At 45.6% G+C, this 23,600-nt stretch overlaps 2 protein-coding genes across 4 annotated transcripts in view; one reads left to right on the top strand and one right to left on the bottom strand.

Annotated features, from left to right (window-relative positions):
- CTNNA1 (catenin alpha 1) overlaps nt 1–23,600 on the top strand; it is a 123,427-nt gene that overhangs the window by 50,914 nt on the left and 48,913 nt on the right. For all 3 annotated transcript variants that reach the window (XM_080626818.1, XM_080626817.1, XM_080626819.1), the window contains 2 exons: nt 19,388–19,468; nt 20,253–20,405. In XM_080626818.1, coding sequence (XP_080482944.1) covers nt 19,388–19,468; nt 20,253–20,405 — 234 coding nt within the window. The remainder of the gene's footprint in view (nt 1–19,387; nt 19,469–20,252; nt 20,406–23,600) is intronic.
- LRRTM2 (leucine rich repeat transmembrane neuronal 2) lies at nt 7,769–9,373 on the bottom strand (the record flags this gene model as incomplete). Its single annotated transcript, XM_080627289.1, has 1 exon — nt 7,769–9,373. A coding segment is annotated over one exon (1,605 nt), but the record flags the coding sequence as incomplete, so codon positions are not given.

Here is a 23,600-nt window from a genome sequence, read left to right as displayed (position 1 = left end):
GGGTGGTTTTCCCGACTCTGTTGTTCTTGGCTCGCATCCTGCGATGGGAGCATTCTGAGGTATGTTCCCTGTCCTGGATAAGGATGTTCCCTCTGGGTTGGCTCAGCTGGCCTGGGTAGCTAAATATGACTTGTTTAATGTAGAGGTTGTTGACAAAGCTCTGAAAGCATCTGCAGTGCAGGAGAATCCATATATAGAATCTTGGAATAGTTAGGCTTGGAAAGGCTGTTAACTATTATGTGGTGCCTTTTGAGATGGAAACCCACTTATGATCCATGTTCCTGTCCCCTCCCTATGTTCTCACTGTTAACAGCTTGTGTCATCATTAGCTTTACTAAGTGCTTACTTCAGGTGGTATCAGGATTGAAGCCACGTATTTGAGAGCAGCAGTTGATAGTCCCAGCTAACAGCACATGGCCTTTGAGGCAGAGGTTCTGGGTATGTGATGGATTATTTAGGAGTTAGTTAAAAGGAAGAGAGGAAATGCATCCTTGTGAGAATCTTTGCTGTAGGGTTGAGCTGGATTCTGCATTAACACTCCCCTCAATGTTTTTAGCTCTTTGCAAGCCTGTAAGTAAAACTACTTTTTGCTATAAGCTTTTCTGCAGTCATTTGTACACTTCATAAAGGATATTTCAAGAATTTTGGTAGCTATAGAGTTGAGAGCTATCTTGAAAGAACCTTTCTACTTGAAATGCATTTCCTGTATCTAGTGCTGCCTTTAATCTCATGCGGTCTCACAAAACCCATTCTACCTATTAAATATGCAGTGAAGCTGTTCTGTTTGGTGGGAGATTGTATGTTTAAACAGCAGAAGTCCTCATTGCTCCTGTATTTTAAGATGTAAAATTCAACTGCAACACTACCTTCGGATTCAGAGCCATTAGAATGGATTTCTCAGATTTATTCTCCTGATTATAATACAGAAAATTAATTGCTTTTGACTGCAAGGAATTATGACCCATTCATTATTTAACAACCTTCTTAATGGATGAACCTTTCTGATTACTTCAAGACATTTCCTGAAATAAGGCTGCTTTTTGAACTGGTATGAAGCATAATGCACCTATATCAAACAGTAGGTGCACTGCACACTCTTTAGGGGTGAGGACTGGTGGAAAATTCAAACAGGACTCTATTCATGTCTGGTTTTCTTCAGGATTCAACATAAAAATAACGGAGCCTGCTGGGAGGAACCAGGGGATAAGTTACTTGAACAGCATTTAAAATCATAGAATCTCAGCCTGGTTTGTGTTGGAAGGGACCTTAAAGCCCATCCAGTTCCAACCTGCTGCCACAGGCAGGGACCCCTTCCACTGGAGCAGCTTGCTCCAAGCCCCTGTGTCCAACCTGGCCTTGAACACTGCCAGGGATGGGGCAGCCACAGCTTCTCTGGGCACCCTGGGCCAGCGCCTCAGCACCCTCCCAGGGAAGAACTTTAAAAAGTTTATGGTGAGTGAACACTTGTGCTGAATTCTGTCCCTTGGCCTGTACACTCACCCAAGGAGGGAGCCAGTGCTTCCCCAGATGTGTTGCAGGTTGCAGTTCATTTGTGTGGTCCTCTCCGGTCAGGTTCTTGAGTCTCAATTTTTTTGCAGTTGTCTTAACGCAGCCTACATTTCAGAGTAAGCTGTAAGTGATGGTGACATTTCCTTGTTACTAATTGCATTTCAAGGTTTTGCATAGTATATTCAGAATACCATTTTTTCTCTTGTGTATCTTGCCTTTGCTTATGAAAACATCGCGTTTGAGGGATGCTTTTAATCTTAAAATTAGTCTCTTTGAGCATTTCAGACAATAGATTTCTCATGTGCTGCTTTGAAATACTAGCAGGATTTGAGGGGCAGGTAGCCCACAGACACTGAAAACCCTTGAGGACTTGTTCCTTGCAAACCTTTTGCAGAAAAGTAAATGCAACTGAGGCTCAGTTACGAAAATGATTTTAACTGGCAATTCAGTGGATGTAATTGTCTTGGAACATCCTGAAACCTGTCCTTTTGCTCAGCTGGTGTATCAAGGTTGTGTCCGTGAACTTGTCACTTCTCTAAACGAGAAATCTTTCTCATGTTCTTGAAGCACTGTGATTTTGAACGTTGCGTTCATTGTGGTACCCGCATAAAGAACACTTGCACAGGGAATGTGTTTCTGACACTTTCTGCCTGGCTGCGATTCAGAGCTGAAGTGATGTCTTGCTAGTTTGACATCTCTAAATGATACGGATTGTTTGTCCTTGCTAAACTCTTGGCAATGTGGGCCTGCTGAAGACACCACGCTCCTGGCTGGCACCATGATCAGCAGGTGATCATGGCGATCTACCAGGAGACTGAGGGAGCACCCATGGCAAGAGACAGGTCTTGGCAGATCCAGCCACTTCCAGGTCAGGCTGGGGCTTACGCCAGCATGCTGGCGAGGATGCTGCTGCCCCTGATGCAGGTACTCACAGGGGTTCAGTATTAAGGGGTAAGAGTTTGGCTTTGGTTTTCACTTTTTCATCTTGCTTATTACAAACAGTATTTGCTAGTCAGGAAAACACCTTATTTAGTAAGAACCCATGCAGACCAGCTCATTTCAAGACCATCATCAAGAGCCAGCTTGGATGGGGCTTGGAGCAACCTGGTCTAGTGGAAGGTGTACCTGCCTGTGGCAGGGGGCTTAGAAATAGGTGAGCCTTAGGGTCTTTTCCAACCCAAACCAGTCTGTGATTCTATGATTTACTGTAGTAAACCAGAAGGTGTTGTGTTTGATATAACTATGGCAAATGGGCTGGCCCAAACCTGCCTTGTCTCCTTTGAATGGAGACAGGTCTTTACGTATTGTGAAAGAATGAGCTTTTGACATGTTTGACAAGGGAGGAAGAAAGAGGCAAATTCAGTTTTACAGTATACACAATTTTAATAACAAAACTTTTCTGTACACTGCACTTGGTTTTACTCCATTACTTACACCCCCTCCCACCAGAAGTTGCCTCTTTAAACATAATTTAAATACAATGCCTTGAGGACTCTCTTTAATCTCTGGTTGCTAAGCTAGTAGAATAGTTCACTTGCTAATGTTTTCATCAGGAAAAAGAAAAATAGGGTTGGTTTTGTTTGGGGTTTTATACAAAGGAGTGATTGAAGGGGAGCAGCCGTAGCTCAACAGTGCTCACACCAGAGGTGCTCAACTGCACCGTGTTTGCCCTTAGTGCAAGTTTTGTGCAGTCTGAGGCTTGATTTTATCCCTCAAAGCTTCCTGTTACCTTTCCCTAGATACCTCTTGAAGGGTTTTTATGCAGGATGTGAAATGCTGAGTTTCCAGCTGACTCTGAAATGATCTTAAAGCATCCTGCTAGCATGGTGGCTTAAGAAGCAAAGCCTGGCACCAGTTTTAGCAAATGGGACTTCTTATAGTGAAGAAAGGCATGGGGATGGAGGAGCTGCTATGCAGCTGCCTTTGATTTTTGTTGTTTCCCTTCTTGTTCCCTTTTTTTGGGGGGGCAGAAGGAATATTGTATCTCTCACTGAATTTTAACTTTCATGGAAAACTTCATCAGAAAGATGAAATTCAGCTTCTGGGTAGATTTCATAGGTCTGAACAGATGGATTTTGATAGCTACGCAGATCACAAAATTAAATCCACTTTATTTTCATTAAAGCAGTACAGGAATTAACTTAGACACATTAAATAACGGGTGTAGTGTGGGTTTCTGGTTTAAAGCTGCTGGATATTTCTGATTTGACATGTTAGCAGTAGGCCACTGGCTTGTAAGGGGGGTAATGAGACATAAAGCTCAGCTACTTGGATTTGCTTATTGCTGAAAAATGAGATAACTTCTGCTTGAGGGGGGAAGGAAGCAAAACCAAACATTGATGCAGCAGTATTAATTACATTTCCATCTGATGGGAGCCCTGTGTAGAGGTACACTTCAACTGGAGGCTAACCACTAGCCCATTTCACTCTTCATTGAGTAATCCTTAGTTGTGTGCATTTAAACATGATCTAATGCAAAGCAACTACCAAGAGGGGAGCTGGAAGCATTAATTCAGACCTGTTCCAGCGTGATGACTCAAACTGATCTGCTACTGCTGGCCTTCATTTCCCTGATGCAGAGGTGGGGAGGAGCAGAAGCTGGCTGGGGATGAGCGAGGCTGGAGGAGACCTTTGAGTGGGATGTGGATCTCAAGAGCAGTAGGAGAAGTTCTCATTTCTAAAAGGCTCTGACCTCTTGGCTGACGCTGTGCCTGAAGGGGGTGAAGCACCTGTAGAATACGTGTAGAAACTGAGGCTGAGCCACAGCGATGATATTTGGGGAGAGCAAATGAACAGCTTCTCATCATCAGCCAGTGCTCGAGCTGAAACACTATTAATTTAAACCAAATCATCATGGTTCTTGTGCCATAAAATAAATCAAAGACTTTTGAGTAACACCATTATTACAGTTCCTTCCTTTCCTGGAAGAGTCACAAGCAATTGAGAATGGAAGACAGTAACTTTAAAAAAGAAAAAGAAAAGAAATAATAAAGAGAGAGCAGCCTCTGGTTGTGTCCTTGTGTAAAGCTCTGCCTGCCGTTCCCTGTCTCTCCTAAGGGAATTCAAGCTGACTTCACTGCTAGTGTTTGACATTCTATGAGTTTTATGATACCTGTTACCCTAAATGTAATGTTTGCAGAATTGCTCTGCTTATGCCTGGAACCTGGCAACAAATGGTTTTGGAAATGGCAGACATAAACCACGGCATTTGGGAGATTGGCTGTGTAGTCCTGTGTAGTGCAGAGGTAAAACTGTGCGGTGCTGTGTGAGGCTGTGTCTGCTGGACCCTGCTTCGGTGCCTGTGAGGCAGGGCAGCACTGTGGGACCAGTGGGACTGGGAATGTTGGTGGGGGAGAGGAGTTAGGTGCTTGGGTGTCTTTGCCATAATGCTTGGGAAATTAGTATGAGGGACTGGGATGGAAAAGAGGATTAAATCCAGCATTGCTGGAACATCTGTCTTTTCTCTTCTTGGGCATAATTATATGCTAATAAAGAGGAGTGAGCCTCTGCACAGAGTGTTGGGAAAGCACCTCGCTGGGAGGAACCTTGGCGCTTCAGTCAAGCAGCCACTTCTCGTTTCCATGTGGAAAACTGACATGGTACCTCCTGAGCTGCCTTCCAGCAGGGTTTCTGCTGGGCATGGAGGAGGAAGGTGGAATTCCTTCTTGCAAAAGCAGCTGAAGACATCAGAGTTCAGCATTACGTCTGATGGTTGATGATTGTGTAGCCAGATTATTTGGTTGCCAGTGTAATTAATGAGCTCAGTTATAACTCAGTCTTTGTGGGTACCCTACAGCAGTACATTAAAATCACCCCCAAAGTATTTGCTTCTCAATGGAGGCCATCATGTTGGAGATAAGGGAGGTGCGCAGTGATGCCTGCTTGCCTGCTCAGAGCAGAACAAAACCCTGGCCATAAGGGAAGAGCTGTGAACACTTACTCCATGTGGTATGGAATGTGACAAGTCTTTGATACCCTTGGACACCAGTACATTTTTATATGTATCAGTTTAGGTCTGGCCTTCTGGCTTATGTAGAATTTAATCATACAGAATATTTGCTCTCTGTCCCCCTGCCCCACAGCATTTATTGTATTCAGTTTAAAGCAGTAATTGATTTCCTACAGTGTGTAAATTAGCTCATTGGAGTATAAATAGTTACAAGGGTTCAAATATCTCTATAGAAAACCATTAGGCTTCACTGAATCTTTTCCATTAAAGTACAGAGTCACAGGAAGTAAACAAAATTTGCTTTATAATAAGGGTACTGGATGTGAAAGCAAGATGATGCAAATTAATATCTTCAAACCCATTCACTGAAAAAAGCTTCATGTAAAATCTGAACAGAAGTCACTTATCTTGCTGGAATTGCCTCGGACGACTTCATTCCACAATAAAACATCAAACTGTTGTATAATTGCACCCTAAATACCTCACTAAGTGGTAATACAGATATAGAAAAGCAGAGTGAAATAGCGAACAGATTTTTATGCAGTGCTTTCTTTTCCATTCAGAAAGTTTGCAGAGTAGTTGAGTACAACACAATTAGCATACTGCAATTACTGATTTGGTCAAGGTATGGCAACACTGTGAGGAATTTCTTCATCCGTGTGTGCTGGGAATTGTTTGACACTGCAGCATTGGACACAACACATTGGTTTTTTTGAGTTATACATACATGTATATATATATATAAAAAACCCTTCCATCCCTCTGGTCCTTTTAGCTTTGGTTCGAATGTTTCCAAGGTTGGAGCAGTTGACTTAAAAATACTGGAATCCTTTGCAGCTCCCCCCCCTTACTCCCCCTATGGCACCCGAATACCAGCACCACTGCATAGATCTGCAACTATTTACATAGGATTTCAGAATAAATAGCAATATGGTACTTCTGCCTCAAGAAATCAAATTGCTCCTGAAGAATGAGGTGCGTGTGTGTATATATATTTCTGTATGATTTCTTTAAACATATACTAGTTTAAATTCTGTCCCACATCAAGTAAGAAATGAAACATTTTTCAGTGAACTATTCTATAATCACATTATCCTAATTTACCAGAAGGTAAGGGATTGGGGGGTTTAAACTGGTAGTTACCTTGAATTTAGGAAGAGGAGGACAAGTGAGAGCTTATATTACAGGGGCTAATTCTGTCTCCAGAGAAACCAGTGGAGTTAGTGCATGAAAATAGCTTTCAGGCGAGAGGAAGCCTCAGCTGGAGGAGGGAGCGGGGGGACAAAGAGAGGCTTCTTCCTCCCTTCCTTCTTCTCCTCACCCTCCCGCTTGATATTTACTTTTAATTAAGAAAAACTTGCATTAAGGGTATTTACACATGAAACGCTGTTTGTTCATAGGCGTATGTAATTAGCCTGAATTCATGAAAAGCAGCAGCGAGGCAAACCAGAGAGCCGATAAGAATTGAATGCACTTAATATTTCAAATCGATCCTGTTGTACTGAGCCTTCCTAAACAAGCTACGCTGCCACTTTGTAAGTGCCTGGAGAGTCCTTCCTGCTCATTTGTGATCATCCTGCTCATTTGTGACTGTGTGAACTGCTCCTTTCTGTAGCTCCTCTGAGCTTTAGCAAGGTCCAGTTAAGCCAAACCGAATGTGCAGGTAGGAAAACTGCATTTAAAATAAATCTCCCAGTCCCCAATGCACTGAATTTCCCACCTGGACCTTTGCTGCTCCTTTCTTGTTTCCCCACCCTTCTTTTTCTTTGTATTTTTAACTGGAGTGGGATTATCAGAGGAGGAAAATCCTCCTCCAGGGCTGCCTTTAAAGTGACCAGAGCCAGCTGGAGCGCTTGGGATCCTCCAGCTGCAGTGGAACAAATGGAGCGTATGTCCCCCCGCAGAGCTCTGTGCCCTCTCCAGCATCCTTCCCCTCACACTGCTTTCAGTAGCAAAAGTCGAATATGGAGACTCAGGTCTAAATGTTTACACACAGTCATAGAATTACATAAACATGAAACATCTTACAGAGTTTGAGGTGAGCATCTTTCGAGACTTTTCAACATTAGGAGTGCAAGTTTAATGTAATCCATTGCGTCTTTAACACTGAAAATAGTATGGGTTTATTGTTTAAAAAAAAAACCAAACCAACTTAAAAATACTGCACCACCCCATAAACAATGTTTCCATTAAGGAGCTTGGAAAATTAGGCTTTATGTCAACATCTGTAAAAATTAGACTCTGACGTAGGTCCCCTACAATTTTAAAATAGGTTACTTATCTGGTTTCATTTGGGATGACATATGGGTATTATACTTCACATTCTTTGTACGGCAGCTGCTGACACTTGCACTGTCCGTAGCCGTTAATGATGATGAAGGGTCCTTCGTGGGTGGGTTCGTATTCGTTATAGGGTCCTTGGTCTGACATATTTGCCATATGCAGCCGCGTTTGGGAGCGGAGCTGCCTGTGGTTTTGAATCATTGAGCACTGCCTGATTCTTCTTAATGTGGGAGGGCAGCACTTCCTGGAGATGAACACTATAAAAATGATAAAAAAGAAAGAAAACAATAAAGCCATTGTTCCTGTAATTACCCTCTGAGTGAAGATGGCATTGTTTGGCTCAGGGAAATGTTCTTCGGTGGTAACGACCATGCCTGCTGTAGTTGGAATCTCTTTGTCTCCCATATGGAAATGAGAAGAGCTTATTCTTTTGGGGTACTCGGTAGTCGGAGCTGCGTAAGTCGTAGCCACGGTCGTAACAACAGTTGATAAATTCCAGCAAAGCTGAAAACCATAGACTGCATCCAGAATATCCTCTCCCTGGGTGTGGTCGGGGCTGTGGCAGAGGATGGAGTGCTCCCACCGACCTTGGAAGCCACTCAGCCAGGTGGCCAAAGCGCAGATCTTGGGGCTGCATTCCCACAGATTGCCGGAGAGGCCCACGGTGGTGAGGGACGTCAGGGAAGTCAGGATCTTGGAATCCAGGGTGGTGAGCTTGTTGTTATCCATGAGGAGGGTTTTCAGGTTAGGCATAGTTTCAAAGACAGAGAGGTCGATGGCTTTGATTTCGTTTCCAGTCAAATCGAGCTTTTCTAAGGTGCCCCAGGTCCACTCCATCCCACATGTCAAGTTGCTGATTTTGTTCCACTGCAAGAAGAGCGTGTGCAGGCTGCTCAGCCGGAGGAAGTGAGCAAAATTAATCTTTGTCAGCTGGTTGTGCTCGAGGTGAAGCTCCCTCAGCTTGATTAATCCTGCAAATCCATTGCGAGCCAAACTTCGCAAGCGGTTTGTGCTCAAATCCAGGAACTCCAGGCTACGACAGTCCCAGAACAGGCGGACCGGGATGGTCCGCAGGGAGTTGGATCGCAAGTGCAAGGTCTGTAGCTTGCGAAGGCCGTAGAAGAGCTCGGGGTGCAGAGAGGATAACTGATTAAAAGAGAGGTCCAAATTCTGCAGGTTAAGCAGCTGGCTAAAAGTTGTGTTTGGCAAATGAAAGATTTTGTTGGAACTTAAGACTAATTCCTTAAGTTTATACAGTCCTTGAAAAGAATCTTCTCTGACTGTTGCAATTTGATTATGATCTAAGTGAAGCCAAGTAAGTTGACTGAAGCTTGCAAATTGATCCCTTTCAAGTTCAGAAATATAATTGTGCCTCAGTGACAAACCTAGCGAGCCCTTTTCAGTGGTGTTTGGCACTGAGTGATACCCCTGAGAGTCACAGTAAAAGAGCAGCTTCTCACAGCGACATTTTGGTGGACAAGCCATGCCCAAGGCAGGCAGCATTTTTAAAACCATACTCATTGCATATAGTGCTGCCAGCATACGAGCCCCTAATGGCCACTTGAAATGTAAGCCTGCAGAATATAATTTAGGAAAACAACAAGATAGGATAGCCTGATCAGTACACTTGGAACATCACGGTGGAAGATTTCACTGCAGATAACATTGCCATGCATTTCTGACAAGCTAATTCTAAATGCAAGAAACAACTTACTATGAAAAACAGAACACTTGGATATTACACTTAGGAGCAGTCTTTAGCTCTATTACAGTGTCACAATCGGAAAACATATCTTTTTTTTTTTCATAAGGTTCAGTGCAGAAAAATTGCCTTTAGCATCTACCGGCTCCTCTCCAGCCCAGCCAGTCATTCATTACCCAAGGTATAGAGAAACGCAGAACTTACCCATTCTTTTGAGTACATTGGAGGTTGCATTCAGTCGTAGTTTTAGACTCAACGTGGTGAGTCTGTAAAAGGCTCTAATGTAAGACAGCCTTTGAATAATTTACCGGGTTCAGTGTCCTTTGATATTAGTGCAAAATCGAATCCACGAGGCTCTCTTGGAATATTCCTTTTGAAATCACTGGCTTGATCTCCTCTGACAGGTCTGCGATCTTTAATTCGAGGCTTAATACAAGTTTCCGTCCTCTGTGGCTGCTCAGCTGTTTAAGTGAAGCTCACGTTTTCTTTTTCCGCAGCTGTGGCTTCCTTTAGTCCTAACTTGTTGATGGCAGATGGGTGGCTTATTGCTGAGAGAAGCTCCTGTAGTAGCATGAGTGCATTTACTGAAAGGCTTTTCAGGGAAGCGGCACAAGAATGGATTTGCTTATGCGCTGCGACCACACAGGGCTGTATATAGGCTGACGTCACCTGGTGACGTTCCTTTTGTTTGGGTTTTCCAGAAGCTTTGCTGTTTTAAAGCATTGTGGTGCATACTGTGATCGTGTTAAAGACCACCGGTAAGAGAAGAGGGGGAGAAGAAGCAACAGCAGGAGTCCTTCATCCCCATGACTGAAGGAACAGGGAGGGCTTGCAGCACCCAGCTCCCCCCACATCCGTGCTGGCTGGAGCCAGTTGGCGTTAGGAGCCGCGCAGAGCTGCGGTTGGAAGCTCCTCGGTGCTCACTGCTGCCGGTTTCTCTTAAATATCACAGCATAAAAGGAACTTTGAGATGCAAAATAAACACGGTGTGAATAGAGGAGGCTGGTCAGCACCAGCTTTTCACAGAGGTGAGAGGGATTTGGCAGCTTAAAGCTCTGCCTGACAACTGTGTGTGACTGTGGTCCCTGCAGAAGTGGTAAAGGGAGAGAGGTCAGGGGTTTAGGTGAGCATGATGTGTCCAAGTGCAGCACACAGCCCAGAGCGAGGGGCAGCGGTGGGCAATTCAAGAGATGAGAAAGTTCTGGAAAAAGCAAAGCTTGTGTTCGGGTACAGGAAAAATCTAATTGGAATCCAGCTTGACAGCAGGCAGTTATGAAACGAGAAAATCTATTTTTTCCCCTGCAAACGGTGGCTTTTGTACTTGCTTTTTTCCTGGGGACTGGAGTGCAGGAGAGTGAAGGGTGAGGTTGGTGCTCACAGTCGGGGCTCAGGGTGGTTGGAGGGCTCCCTCCCGGTCACTGCTTCCTTTCTGGTATTTTGTGCTCCCTGTGGAATGGGGGACATCGCCGCTGTGGGGCAGGTCTCTAACAGTTGGCTGGGTGGGTTAGAGTTGCGGGAATCTGCATTTGCAGAGGCAGTGACCTGCAGAGCTGCCTGTGCTGGTGCAGCAGAGCCAGGCTCCGGCCAGAGCGTGCAGGCACCATGAGGAGGTGAATGTGCCGGTGTGGCTGCTTGTTCTAGAAGTTCCTTGTCTCTGCTCTGCTCTGGGGAGATCCCTCCCTGCAGTGCTGATCCGGCTCTGGGGCAGCAGCACCAGAGGGACGTGGAGCTGTTGGAGGGAGGCCAGAGGAGGCCATGGAGATGCTGCGAGGGCTGGAGCAGCTCTGCTCTGGAGCCAGGCTGAGAGAGCTGGGCTGGGTCAGCCTGGAGAAGAGAAGGCTCCTGAAGGGGAGACCTGAGAGCAGCTCCAGTGCCTAAAGGGGCTACAGAGAACCTGGAGAGGGGCTTTGGACAAGGGCCTGTAGGGACAGGACAAAGGGAATGGCTTGAACCTGCCAGAGGGGAGGCTGAGATGAGCTCTTAGGCAGAAGCTCTTCCCTGTGAGGGTGCTGAGGCGCTGGCCCAGGGTGCCCAGAGAAGCTGTGGCTGCCCCATCCCTGGCAGTGTTCAAGGCCAGGTTGGACACAGGGGCTTGGAGCAAGCTGCTCTAGTGGAAGGTGTCCCTGCCCATGGCAGGGGTTGGAACTGGATGAGCTTTAAGGTCCTTTCCCACCCAGACCAGTCTGGAGTCTATGACCTCAGGATATGGGATGAGCTGACGATAACAAGCTTCGTGTGCTGATGGAGGAAGGTGATGAATTTCATGAAATGGAAGATACTTAAGTAGTTATTATCTTCTGTTATGAAGCTTTGGCTCCATGGAGGTAGTTATTTATATTAAGACTTGCTGTTTGCTGCCTGCTTCTCCCATGTAATACAACCTGTGGTACTTCTTTTGTCCTGTCTAGAGGGGGCTGAAGGGAAATGCAAAGTTGAAGTAAAGGGATGGAGAAGGTAAACTCTTTAAAAAATAGAGAAGAAAGAAACCTCAAATCTGCCGAGAAAACAAAGCAAACCACAAAACCTCACCCCAGCTCATCAGGAAAGTAACTATCTTTAATGATAAAGCAAAATAGGAAATACTGGATAAGGTTCTTGAATTGCTCTGCCATATTTAATATTCCCACGTTTGCTCTAGAGTGAAAGAAATCCATGCAAAGAATTTACATGAACATTGCAAAGAACAAACCAATTTAAAGAGTTTCTTCATGGTTGATGTTCTTGGTACAAGAAGTAGAGGAGCTGGAACCCCGCCTGTGCTGTCAGTTGCCAGCTGTCAGATGGAGACACCACACCAGAGTACCTGTGGTTGTGCTTCTGGAGGCAGCTCCTCCAGTGCAGATCCTCATCCGAAGTGTTGATTTGAATTATAACACTTAAATACAATAATATTTAAAGACAAGGTGCCAAAGGGTGTACTTAAAATGACAATAGCCAGAAAGTCCAGTGTTGCTCCTCTCCTGTGCTCCCTCTTTTTACTTACCAGGAGGATGAAACTTGTTACCTTTTGGGAAGGGTTTGCTTTTTTGCGTCGGTATCTGTTGGTAGAATCCTCCCACATCAAGATTGTGTAATTTGGCACAGAGTTAAGAGTTAATGTTCAAACAGGGTAAGTTGCTGCTTTTCTAAAGCACTCCATTCTTTGGCCTGTAACCAAACAAGGGCTATTTAGCACCTTGCCAGCGAGTTTCCTGTTTGGGAAACTGTTAATGTGAACTTTATGGGTGCTTTTCTTAGCGAAACATGTTTTTATGTGCACTTGTCGTGAAACAACAGATAGTACTGAAAGTGTGGTCTGATTCTCTGGAGTCTGGAACTCCGCAGTAGTGTTCATACTGTTCCTCGGGAGCTGCCTGGGTGTCAGGATGTTACCGGCTGGGAATAACCCCCACTTGTCCACAGATGTCATGCAGTTGTGTTTCTCCTGAGACTGAAAACTCACTTGCAAGTGGAGGAAGATCACGTGTGTGTGCTGTCCGGGGACTTGTGCCAGAGCGGGTGCTTCTGAGTACTGGCCTGAATCATAGAGTGAATCATAGAATCCTGGAATGGTTTGAGTTGGAAGGGACCTTAAAGCTCATCCAATTCCAACTCCCTGCCACGGACAGGGACACCTTCCACTAGAACAGGTTGCTCCAAGTCCTGTCCAACCTGGCCTTCATGAATCCTTATGAGCAACATGGAGAGGGAACATGGCATGTCTGCTTCAGGAATAAGCATGCTAGGACCAGATAACCCTTTGGGGGGCTTCTCGCTTGCCCTGCTTCCCCAGCAGCAGCAGAACTGGTTTTCCTGCTAAACCCACACACTGGAAAAGCAGAATTGCACCCTGAGGCTAGCGCTGTCATTTAGTTAGGCTGACATCTTGTGGAAGCCTTCCTAGTGTATTAAGAACAACAAATAAGCTAATTTCCTTTGATGTAGATGGGGGCTGTGTGATGTTCCTGTGCTGTGGGCTCGGAGGATGGCCAGCCCTGGAGCTGCAGGCAAGGCTGGGCACTGGGATTGCAGCACGTGTGTGCCCCATGCGGACAGACAGCTCACCCTTCTGCCTGAAGGAATGATTGCCGTAATTCCTGCTGGATGTTAGCATGCTGGGAGTCGCAGGAGTATTTGCTGCTTCTTTGCTAACAGCCTTTGTGGTGTTGGTAAGGCTGTGAGGTGAAGGTGACAAACACAGACGTGTGGCTGTAGCACCGCTGTGCATGTACTGTCACTTGGATGTGCTACCATGGAGCTGGGTTAGCAGGGAGCCCCGAGAAGTGAACATATGAGAGAAAAGGTGATCCATCATCCACAGACATGTCCAGCTCTTCAGGGCAGCTGCAGAGGTCCTTTGGGTGAAGGCAGTGACAGGATGGGACAGGGCACCATGGGTTGGGTGTTGCTGTCTTCATGGGAGTAAGGACACACATGTGCGGCTGCATAGCATGGTGACTGTCACCTCCCTGTCTGGCAGCTCTGTCCCTGGCTCTGATTGCACATTTTAATCCCTCTTTATAGCAGGGTGAGTGCAGGAGCCAGCCTTCCCCTCTCCATGAGTGCTGCAGGGCCACTGTGGCTGCAGCCTGGCACTGGGGAGGGATGCTGGAATGGGAGCAGCATGGCCAGCAGCCCAGGCTGCTTTGTTCCAGTTCTAGGTGATGCCATGTAGTCCCCATGCTCAGCTGAGCTGTGGCTTTGATGCAGGAAACTCCTTCCTCCTACAAACCAGTGCATAGTTCTGCTTCCTCAGCCAGCAGATCTCAGATATGAAAACAGCACGGAAATTTACATGTCATACTTGGCTGCTTACCCTTCCTGGTCTTGAATCAGCACTATAATATCTGGAATTCATTTGCCACCCTAATACGATGAAAAAGGAGCGGTAGGGATGGTTATCCTTTGTAGGCATACAATTAGGCCAGGTGGCAAGGCAAAAAATGACAGACTGAGTCTGAGCACTGAATCTCCTGCTGCCCCACAAAGCACGGCTGGGCAACTGCCTCTGCAGTGCCTGCCCAAAGGAGCGGGTGCCAAACACTCCGTGTCACCTATTAAATCAGCATCATTGGCCACGATGCAGCCTGTTGTACAGACAGCTCCGGAGACAAGGAATTTGCAGATTACCTGAAGCAGAAGCCTCCCTTCAAACCATCTTATTTAGGTAATGGCATAGTGGGTGGCAGGCAGGGCAGAGTAGTGCTCAGACACACAGTGGTGGCACATCTGGCTCACATCTGGGTGCTGATTTGGGGAGGAGGGATGCAGGGCAGGAAGCACTATTTCATAGAATCATAGAATAGTTCGGGTTGGAAAGGACCTTAGGATCATCCAGTTCCAACCCCCCTGCCATGGGCAGGGACACCTCACACTAAACCATGGCACCCAAGGCCTCATCCAACCTGGGCTTGAACACTGCCAGGGATGAAGCATTCACAACCTCCCTGGGCAACCCATTCCAGTGCCTCACCACCCTGACAGTAAAGAATTTCTTCCTTATATCCAATCTAAACTTCCCCTGTTTAAGTTTGAACCCATTACCCCTTGTCCTGTCACTACAGTCCCTGATGAAGAGTCCATCCCCAGCATCCTTGTAGGCCTGCTTCAGATACTGGAAGGCTGCTCTGAGGTCTCCACGCAGCCTTCTCTTCTATCTCTGCTTTTAGCTTAACCTAAACTGGTGGTGAACCATGGAGATTAACAATGACAGGGTTTGTTACTTACCTCTGAAAACATGGCTTTGTGAATAACTCATTGTAATACATGTGCTGCTGATCCTGGCAACATTCATGCACTGCCAGCACCATGCTCTGCTACCTTTATAAATCAGCTGGTGTTAGACTTTAGCATCAGTAGCTGCAGGAAAAACTTGGTTCCATTTTTTGTTTGTTTGAATTCTGATGGGAGGCCTACAGAGGGAATGCTTTGTGACAGGGATAGTGATTCCACTGCCTCCCTCTATACAAATCCCCTTTCTTTGCTTTAAACCATTATAACAAACCCCAGTGGGGATAGCGGCGTGAGCTGGAGCGGCAGGGATGTGGCAGTGACTGCTTGTGTTGCTTTCCAAGCAGGGAGCAATGGTGGTGGAAGAGCAGAGGCTGCAGAGGGGTGGGGGAAACAACCAATTTTTAACACCAATTAAGGCGTCTTTGATAAAGGTCTGATTTAACTTAAAGTAAATTTGCACTGTAGCTAACTTTGTTATCTATGCTACTGGACAGAGCTGTGGCATCATACTGCAAAATGACTGACATGTTCAACATGACCCTGTTAAATCTACGGAATCTGTTAGCTGCTTTCTGAGTGCAAAGCTTGTGGTTCCCTCACAGTTTGGTGCTGAATATCTAAAAATCCTGTTAGTAATCTGAATGTTCAGGCTATTGTGAGTCCTCCTAATCCTGTGGATAAGAGAAGCTGATAGCTGGGGGGATGTGTTGTGTTGCCAGGTTGTTAGTTGGGTTCTCTGACAGGCTGAGAGAGCCGGGGCTGGTTCAGCCTGGAAAAGAGAAGGCTCCTTATGGGAAGACCTTAGAGCAGTGCCAGTGCCTAAAGGGGCTACAGGGAAGCTGGAGAAGGGCTTTGGACAAGGGCCTGTAGGGACAGGCCAAGGGGAATGGCTTTAACCTGCCAGAGGGGAGACTGAGATGAGCTCTTAGGCAGAAGCTCTTCCCTGTGAGGGTGCTGAGGCGCTGGCCCAGGGTGCCCAGAGAAGCTGTGGCTGCCCCATCCCTGGCAGTGTTCAAGGCCAGGTTGGACACAGGGGCTTGGAGCAAGCTGCTCTAGTGGAAGGTGTCCCTGCCCGTGGCAGGGGTTGGAACTAGAGGAGCTTTGAGGTCCTTTCCAACCCAAACCAGTCTGGGTACTACTTCTTAGTAGAAGTTTAGACTAGTGACAAAGACCTGTTTTTAATGGTAAGGGAAATTGGCTACTGGAACAAATTACCCAGAGGTGGTAAACTGTTGCTTGGAGCCTTTAAAACATGATTTATTGCAGGAGAGAGAGGCATCAGCTCAAACAGGACTTGTTGAGCTGTAGAGTGGAACCACCGGGTGAAACTCATGGGATGTGTGGGAGCCTGGACAAAGTGACTGTTGTGGTCAAGAATGATCTTGCTCCCTGGAGGGTTCGTGCAGCCACAGGCTGTGCAGGTCTTCATGTGCTCCAGCAGCCACTGTCCCACTTTCTGCCTCCACTTGTACCTGACAGGGTGTATTTGGTGCTACAGTTTTATGTTTCATTTGATGCAGAAAAGGTCAAGAAACTTCAGATGGACAACTTCATGTCCTTGTCTCCAGGCCAGGTTCAAAATGCCTATGATGATTTAAGATGTTAATGACAACAGTGTCTCTGTAGGACAGCAGTGTGGGCATCCATCGTGTTTGTGCTGTTGTATCCCACTCCTTAATGAAGGAGCAGGGTTATTTGTGCTAAATTGTTAAATCACCACAGCTGACTTAGCAGGGCCTTTTATGTTGCAGCCTTCAGAAGGAAATTCTGTTACTACATTTGATGAGCTGCTGTACTAAAATCTCTGAATGCCAACAAGGTGGAAATAAACTGAAGCTGCCTGGCTAAAATCTAATGGGTTTAGATTATGCAGCTCTTTCTGTGCTGATATGTGGTGTGGCTTAATAGGAACAGATCAACAGAATGAAATTGGTGCTGCTTAGGCTGTAATGGGTGCATTATGTGCTTTTCACATAGGACTGGCTGTGGTCTGGTTTCATGTACTCGATGTCCATTAGTGGAAGCCATCTCTTGGTGGTTCTCTCATCCAAAAGTATCTGGTCCTTGTGTACTGGGGCTGTTCCGGACAGTGAAGCCAGGGGTGGCAAAGCAGAAGCGATGGGTGGACGCACTTCACAAGCATGCTTCTGCCTCATGTTAAAGTGGTAACATAGGGGCACCCAGGGAGAAGTAAAATGGCACTTCCTGGAACAGCTGAGTGTTCAGCTTTCTACATAATGGATGAGTATATCTCTTGGATCCAAAGATATTCCTGGAAAAAGAAACAGATGTGTACAGTGGGGTGCCGTGGGTTCGGTAGAATGCTCACATTGCAGTGGGTAAACTGGTGTGAAAGCATTACTGAGGCAAACAGCTGTGATTGCAGGTTTGTGTCTTAGAGCAGGCTTTTAGGTGGTGCAGCTGCTGCTGGCAGGTTTTTGGGTAAGGAGCCCGGTCCCACCTCGGGGTGCAGGCAGTGCCTGGAGCTGCGGTGTGACACGGTGGTCACATTCAATGCAAGCTGAGCAGGGCTTTCCAACCTGTGTTTTGTCTTCATATCCACCAAGCATGGGCGCAGCAAACCGTTCAGTGAATAAGCCGCATTAACCTTCACTTTATTTAGAGATTTCAGCTTTGATTTTTGAACGTGGAATTAAGAACAGGCTGGTACCAGCTCTGCTGAAGGCTGTGGTGGTGTCAGAACAAGCTCCTGGTCTTTATTTCAGTCACTTTTCAGTTACCTTTTGTGATGAGAATCAAATGACTTGATCAGGGAAGGTGGCAAATCTTCAATAATTCATTAAACTAAAATGACATTACAGAATCCTGATTTCCCCCCAGTTCTGTTTAATTTTTATTCCTGCTGTAGAGTGGATTCCATGGTTTAGATTCAAGGCTGCTTATCCAGGTATTTCACACCAGGCTGTCGCTGGGAGAATTGATAACTGGCGTACCCTTGCTTTAGTGCTGCTAAATGGTTTTTCTTCTCAACAGGATAATTATATTGATCGTGGCTTAGAACTTCAGAAATTGGATTGTGGTTGCATAAAATGGGTTTCAAAACTGTAATATCAGCTGTATTTTACAGATAACTCCCAGCAAAACCAGACCACCACCATTGTTTTATCTAACATGCCCAGTTTGATACAGATCAGGGTATTTTCGATCCCGTTGTCTGCTTAAAAAGAGAGAAGATGCTGCTGCTCCATGGCCCCTTGCCCTCTCTTTAACAATGTGAAACTTGCTGTATTGAACCTTGGCAAACTCCAGCTCTCAGCAGGCAGGCCTGGATACTGGCTGGAGATGTTGGATATCATACCTGACAAATGTTTTATAAGGATTTTACCTTTAAGGTAATTGATTTTTGGCTTTTGACTGCCTGCTCAAGAGCAGCCTCCTGAGACAGCAGGGTATAGAGGTGTGAGAAAGCACTTTTGCATCGGATGTGCAGCCCTGTGCACACATGGTGCTTGTGCCTGCAGGTTGGAGGCAGCATGCAAGAGGTTTGTGTGCAACCCACTGAACATGGGGATCTCGGCAGCTGAGATTGTACAAGATGAGGGTTGAAGCAGGGCTGCTCCAGCCTGGATGCAGTGCCAGCTAAGGGGATGCCAGCAGTGTGGGCAGAAAAGAGAGGTTTGAAACATGGAGGTTGAATATGGTCTTCAGCTGTTAGAAACAAAAAGATGTCTGGAGAACAACTTTGGACAAGGGCCTGTAGGGACAGGCCAAGGGGAATGGCTTTAACCTGCCAGAGGGGAGACTGAGATGAGCCCTTAGGCAGAAGCTCTTCCCTGTGAGGGTGCTGAGGCGCTGGCCCATGGTGCCCAGAGAAGCTGTGGCTGCCCCATCCCTGGCAGTGTTCAAGGCCAGGTTGGACACAGGGGCTTGGAGCAAGCTGCTCTGGTGGAAGGTGTCCCTGTCTGTGGCAGGGGTTGGAACTGGATGGGCTTTAAGGTCCTTTCCAACACAAACGAGGGTGGGATTCTGTGATTTACAAAACCATCCTTTTCTTCTGAAGGAAAGAAGAGTGTTAAAGGTAGAATCTCAGGATGTCAGATGTTACTGAACTACCCAACCCAGGCAAGAAGAGAGTGAGGGACTGGGAGGGGGAGATGTTACTTCTAGTGTGCACAATCACTTAAAAAAAGAATAAAGAAGCTGACAAAGTACTTGAATAATACTGGTTTTAGTTTGAGACACTGTTAACCTCTTTGTCTCTTGTTTTTCAGGCTGGACGCAAAGAAAGAAGTGATGCATTGAACTCTGCAATTGATAAAATGACCAAAAAGACCCGAGACTTGCGTAGACAGGTGATTAATATATGAAATTGATGCTTCTTGAGACAAACTAGTGTGTTTCTGCTTGTTTGCCCTCTTGGAAGTATATTCTCTGTTGATTTGTTTCTAGCGGGCAGTGGACTTGCCTGCTTGTATTTAGTGAATTAAAAGCTAGAAGTTTCCAGTGCCGGGTTCACTGGGTAGCATGGGGTGGAAATGTAATCCCCTGTTAATGTGTAATAAAGATGTTGGATTCTTAATCATCCTTGTGGCAGGAGAGATTTTAAAAACCCCATCCAAACCAACTCTCATTTTATGGATTTTGAACATAATCAAGTATGGTTTATAATTCTGATGGCATTCATCTCAGAGAGCCTATTTTCTTTGAGGACTGTATTTATATAACATCCATCTATTGTTCCTTTGGTTTTTTTAAAGCAAGATTCCCCTTTTCAAGTAAATGCGAGTATGGATCAAGTTTGTTGAAAACTGTTTTTATTCTAGTAGAAAAATAGCAAATTTAAAGCAGCATGTTGTTTAATCAACTGAGGGAAAGCAGCAAATTTACTCAGACAAAGCCAATATGAGCTGCGAAATCAATATTTGTGGCCAAACGGGTGACTTGCACTTACATAACTAATCCAGTTTTTTAAGGAGATTTAATTTAAATTGAAGCAAAAAGTGTATAGACAGGACTTAGGGCAGGGAAAGCTTTGGTCGCACAAAGGAGAAAAGGATCAACGACAAAAGTACTTTTGAGCTTTACATATTAATACAGTAAAAGGGAAAATAACTCATTCCTTTATATTTATTTTAGCTCCGCAAAGCTGTTATGGACCACGTATCAGACTCTTTTCTGGAAACAAATGTTCCACTTTTAGTATTGATTGAAGCTGCCAAGAATGGGAACGAAAAAGAAGTGAAAGAATATGCCCAGGTTTTCCGTGAACATGCCAACAAATTGATTGAGGTAAGGTGGTACAACCGAAAATGGAATTATCAGTAGCTAAGTTAAGGCAAGACTAAGCAAAGCTCATTTCTCAATTCTGGTGAAACAAATAGCAAATTCTGTAATAAATGTGCCTTTTAAATTTTATTTTAATGAATTTAAAGACAATTTAATGTTTAAATAATTAAAATGTAAGCTTACAAAAAAGCAGCAGCTAATATTGCGTAACCCATATTGTTGTAGGTTTGATACAGTGTGTATTATGCTGTTACCTTAATTTGTTAACTGGAGATTGTGGTGTGGGGAAAGGGAGGCGATGGCATGACTGTCCTGCTGTGCAGTTTGACCCCTCGCTTGAAGCCTGGGGCTTTTGTCTCTTCAGTAAAATACCACTGAATGTAAACAGGCCTTTTTTGTGAAGACCTTTAGAAGGAAAACCCGCTTGTGTGTGTGTGTAAAGAGCAAACAACAAACGCGAAACTTGCAATAACAGCAACAAAACTGATCCCTGCCACCTTTTTCCAACCAGACCCAGAGGGCTCTCAGGCTGCTGTTACTGCAGACTAAAGCTAAGCCAGTGGGAAAACCAGCTTAAATGGGACCAATCTCCCTTAACTGAAATGCTTTGAAGGTCATTAGTACTTTTATTACTACTATTAAAGGTAGTTTTCCAACAGGTAGTGCATTTACAAAGAGCACTGTAAGTTCACACGCTGTGTTCATGGATACATCTTGCTTACCTTGTCCTCTTGCCATTGTTTTCACGTGAGAGCTTTGTGCCTGTTGATGCCAAATGGCAAGGAACAAACATCTGCAGGTATTGTTGAAGAAACATGCCACTAGGAATAAACTTCAAAACCTCCTCCTGAGCGCTTCGGTGTGCTTTGAGGCATCAGCCAGCTTGGGAGCTTCACCTCTGCCACTGCCTGGAAGCAGGAAGGTCCTGGTTGATGTAGCTTTGCTCTCTTGGTATCACTGAGTCTGATAATTGAGTCTGTGTGTCTCTGGGCTCATCGGGAATCCTTTTACACAACTTGAAATATTTCAGTTACTCAAGAATAAGACTTACTGAACATCAGTAAGAGTGGCTTCTAAATATTGCTCAGTAGTACTGCATCCAGCTCTGAAGTCCTCTGTACAGGAAAGACATGGACCTGTTGGAGAGGGTCCAGAGGAGGACCACAAAAAAGCTGCAAGGGCTGGAACACCTCTCCTGTGAGGAAAGGCTGAGAGAGTTGGGGTTGTTCAGCCTGGAGAAGAGAAAGCTCCAGGGGGACTTTATTGCTGCTTTTTAATGCTTAAAAGGGGCCTGTAAGAAAAGATGGGGAGAGACTTTTCAGCAGGGCCTGGTGTGATAGGATGAGGGGGTTTGGTTTTAAAGTAAAAGAGGGGAGATTGAGGCTGGATGTGAGGAAGAAATTTTTTACGATGGTGGTAAAACACTGGCGCAGGTTGCCCAGAGAGGTGGGGGATGCTCCATGCCTGCAGACATTCCAGGCCAGGTTGGATGTGGTTCTGGGCAACCTGATCTAATTGAAGATGTCCCTGCTCTCTGCAGGGGGGTTGGAACTGGATGAGCTTTGAAGGTCCCTTCCAACCCAAACCATTCTATGGTTTTATATTTTCCTACTTCTTTTAAAGCCCCCCCTACAGAGGGGCTCTGAGTGTGGTGAGCAACTGCCCCATAGTCTGGGGTGCATCAAGCGAGTCCAGCTCCTCAAGAGTCACTGTCTAAGGAATAAAAAGCTGTAATTCTTTGTTCTTCACTTTTGCCCTGCTGAATTGCAGTGTAAATGCCATCTTCATGTAGTTTCAAAGTTATTTTATTCTAAATTTTAAGGAACTGATGTTGTTGGACCAAACAGCAGGCATCAGACAGTGCTACTGTGCCCCTGGCTGCAGGATACAGTATCCACATGTAGCGGTGGGAACGCTGTGAAGTGAGTTTTGTCCAAATCATCATCACAGAATCCCAGTCTCGTTTGTGTTGGAAGGGACCTTAAAGCTCCTCCAGTTCCAACCCCTGCCACAGACAGGGACACCTCCCACTAGAGCAGCTTGCTCCAAGCCCCTGTGTCCAACCTGGCCTTGAACACTGCCAGGGATGGGGCAGCCACAGCTTCTCTGGGCACCCTGGGCCAGCGCCTCAGCACCCTCACAGGGAAGAGCTTCTGCCTAAGAGCTCATCTCAGTCTCCCCTCTGGCAGGTTAAAGCCATTCCCCTTGGCCTGTCCCTACAGGCCCTTGTCCCCTCTCCAGGTTTTGTGTAGGCCTCCCTTCTTCCTGTTGCAAGTCTAATGTATCTAGAAAATTATTTTTAGGGCTTTTGCAGGAGAAATTGACTGGAATAGCAGTAGCGGTGCCTATTCTACTGTAGTTCTGCCTCCTCTTCATTGGATGTGTGGTGTCCACATGGAGTTTATCAGCATAATTCCACAGGAATAATTGCACTGTTGTGTCTGTGAGCTGCTCTCCCACTTTTGCAAGGGGAGCCCTTCCTCCCTGCTGCTTTGGAACACGTATGCTGCCTGACAAGCAGCGGGTGGCTGTCCTTACCGGTGTATGAGTGGCTTTGGCTGACCTTACCTTGTGTGCAAAATGCCACGCTGCAAATGAGTTTTACAGAACCCCTATTCAGCCAAGCAGTCTTGTCTTTCAAGAGGGACTATTCACCTGAAAGTCTGCATTCAACAGTATTTCTGACTGGCATCAAAAGGTTCAGCTAAAATGATATGCTGCTACAACAACTTCTTGAAGGCTTGCTTATTGCTTTTGCTGTCTAAAATGTAACCATAGCTATAGAATAGCATGATCTAGATGGGTTATAAACCTCTTCCATGAATGTAGATGGATTAATATATACACTTAGCTTTGACAGAAGGGGAATAGTACTCCTGCAGAGCCCTTGTCTCGAGGGGATAGAGAGCCACTGCGGAGTTGTATGCGATGTCAGATTTACTGTGAAGGAAGACAGGTTGGGCTGGGTTGCATTTACAATGTCTCGGTGTGTCTCTGCCAGAATGGAGAAGGATGTTTGCAAGTTCCCATATGATTCTGCTCTTGGGCAGAAAACTTGACTGCAGGTATCTGCAGAAACAATAAAAGATTGTGTAAGAGCAGAACAGAAGATGTTCCATTTGGTGAGATGAGAAGTGATTGCTTCTACCTGTTTCAGTGGAAGATAAGTGTGCTAGGGAGTTTATCTTAACTACCCTC

This window comes from Psittacula echo (assembly GCF_963264785.1).
Source record: "Psittacula echo genome assembly, chromosome: 11".
NCBI lineage: Eukaryota > Metazoa > Chordata > Aves > Psittaciformes > Psittacidae > Psittacula > Psittacula echo.
Note: the sequence above shows the minus strand (reverse complement) of the source record. Positions and strands in the feature narration are given on the sequence as shown.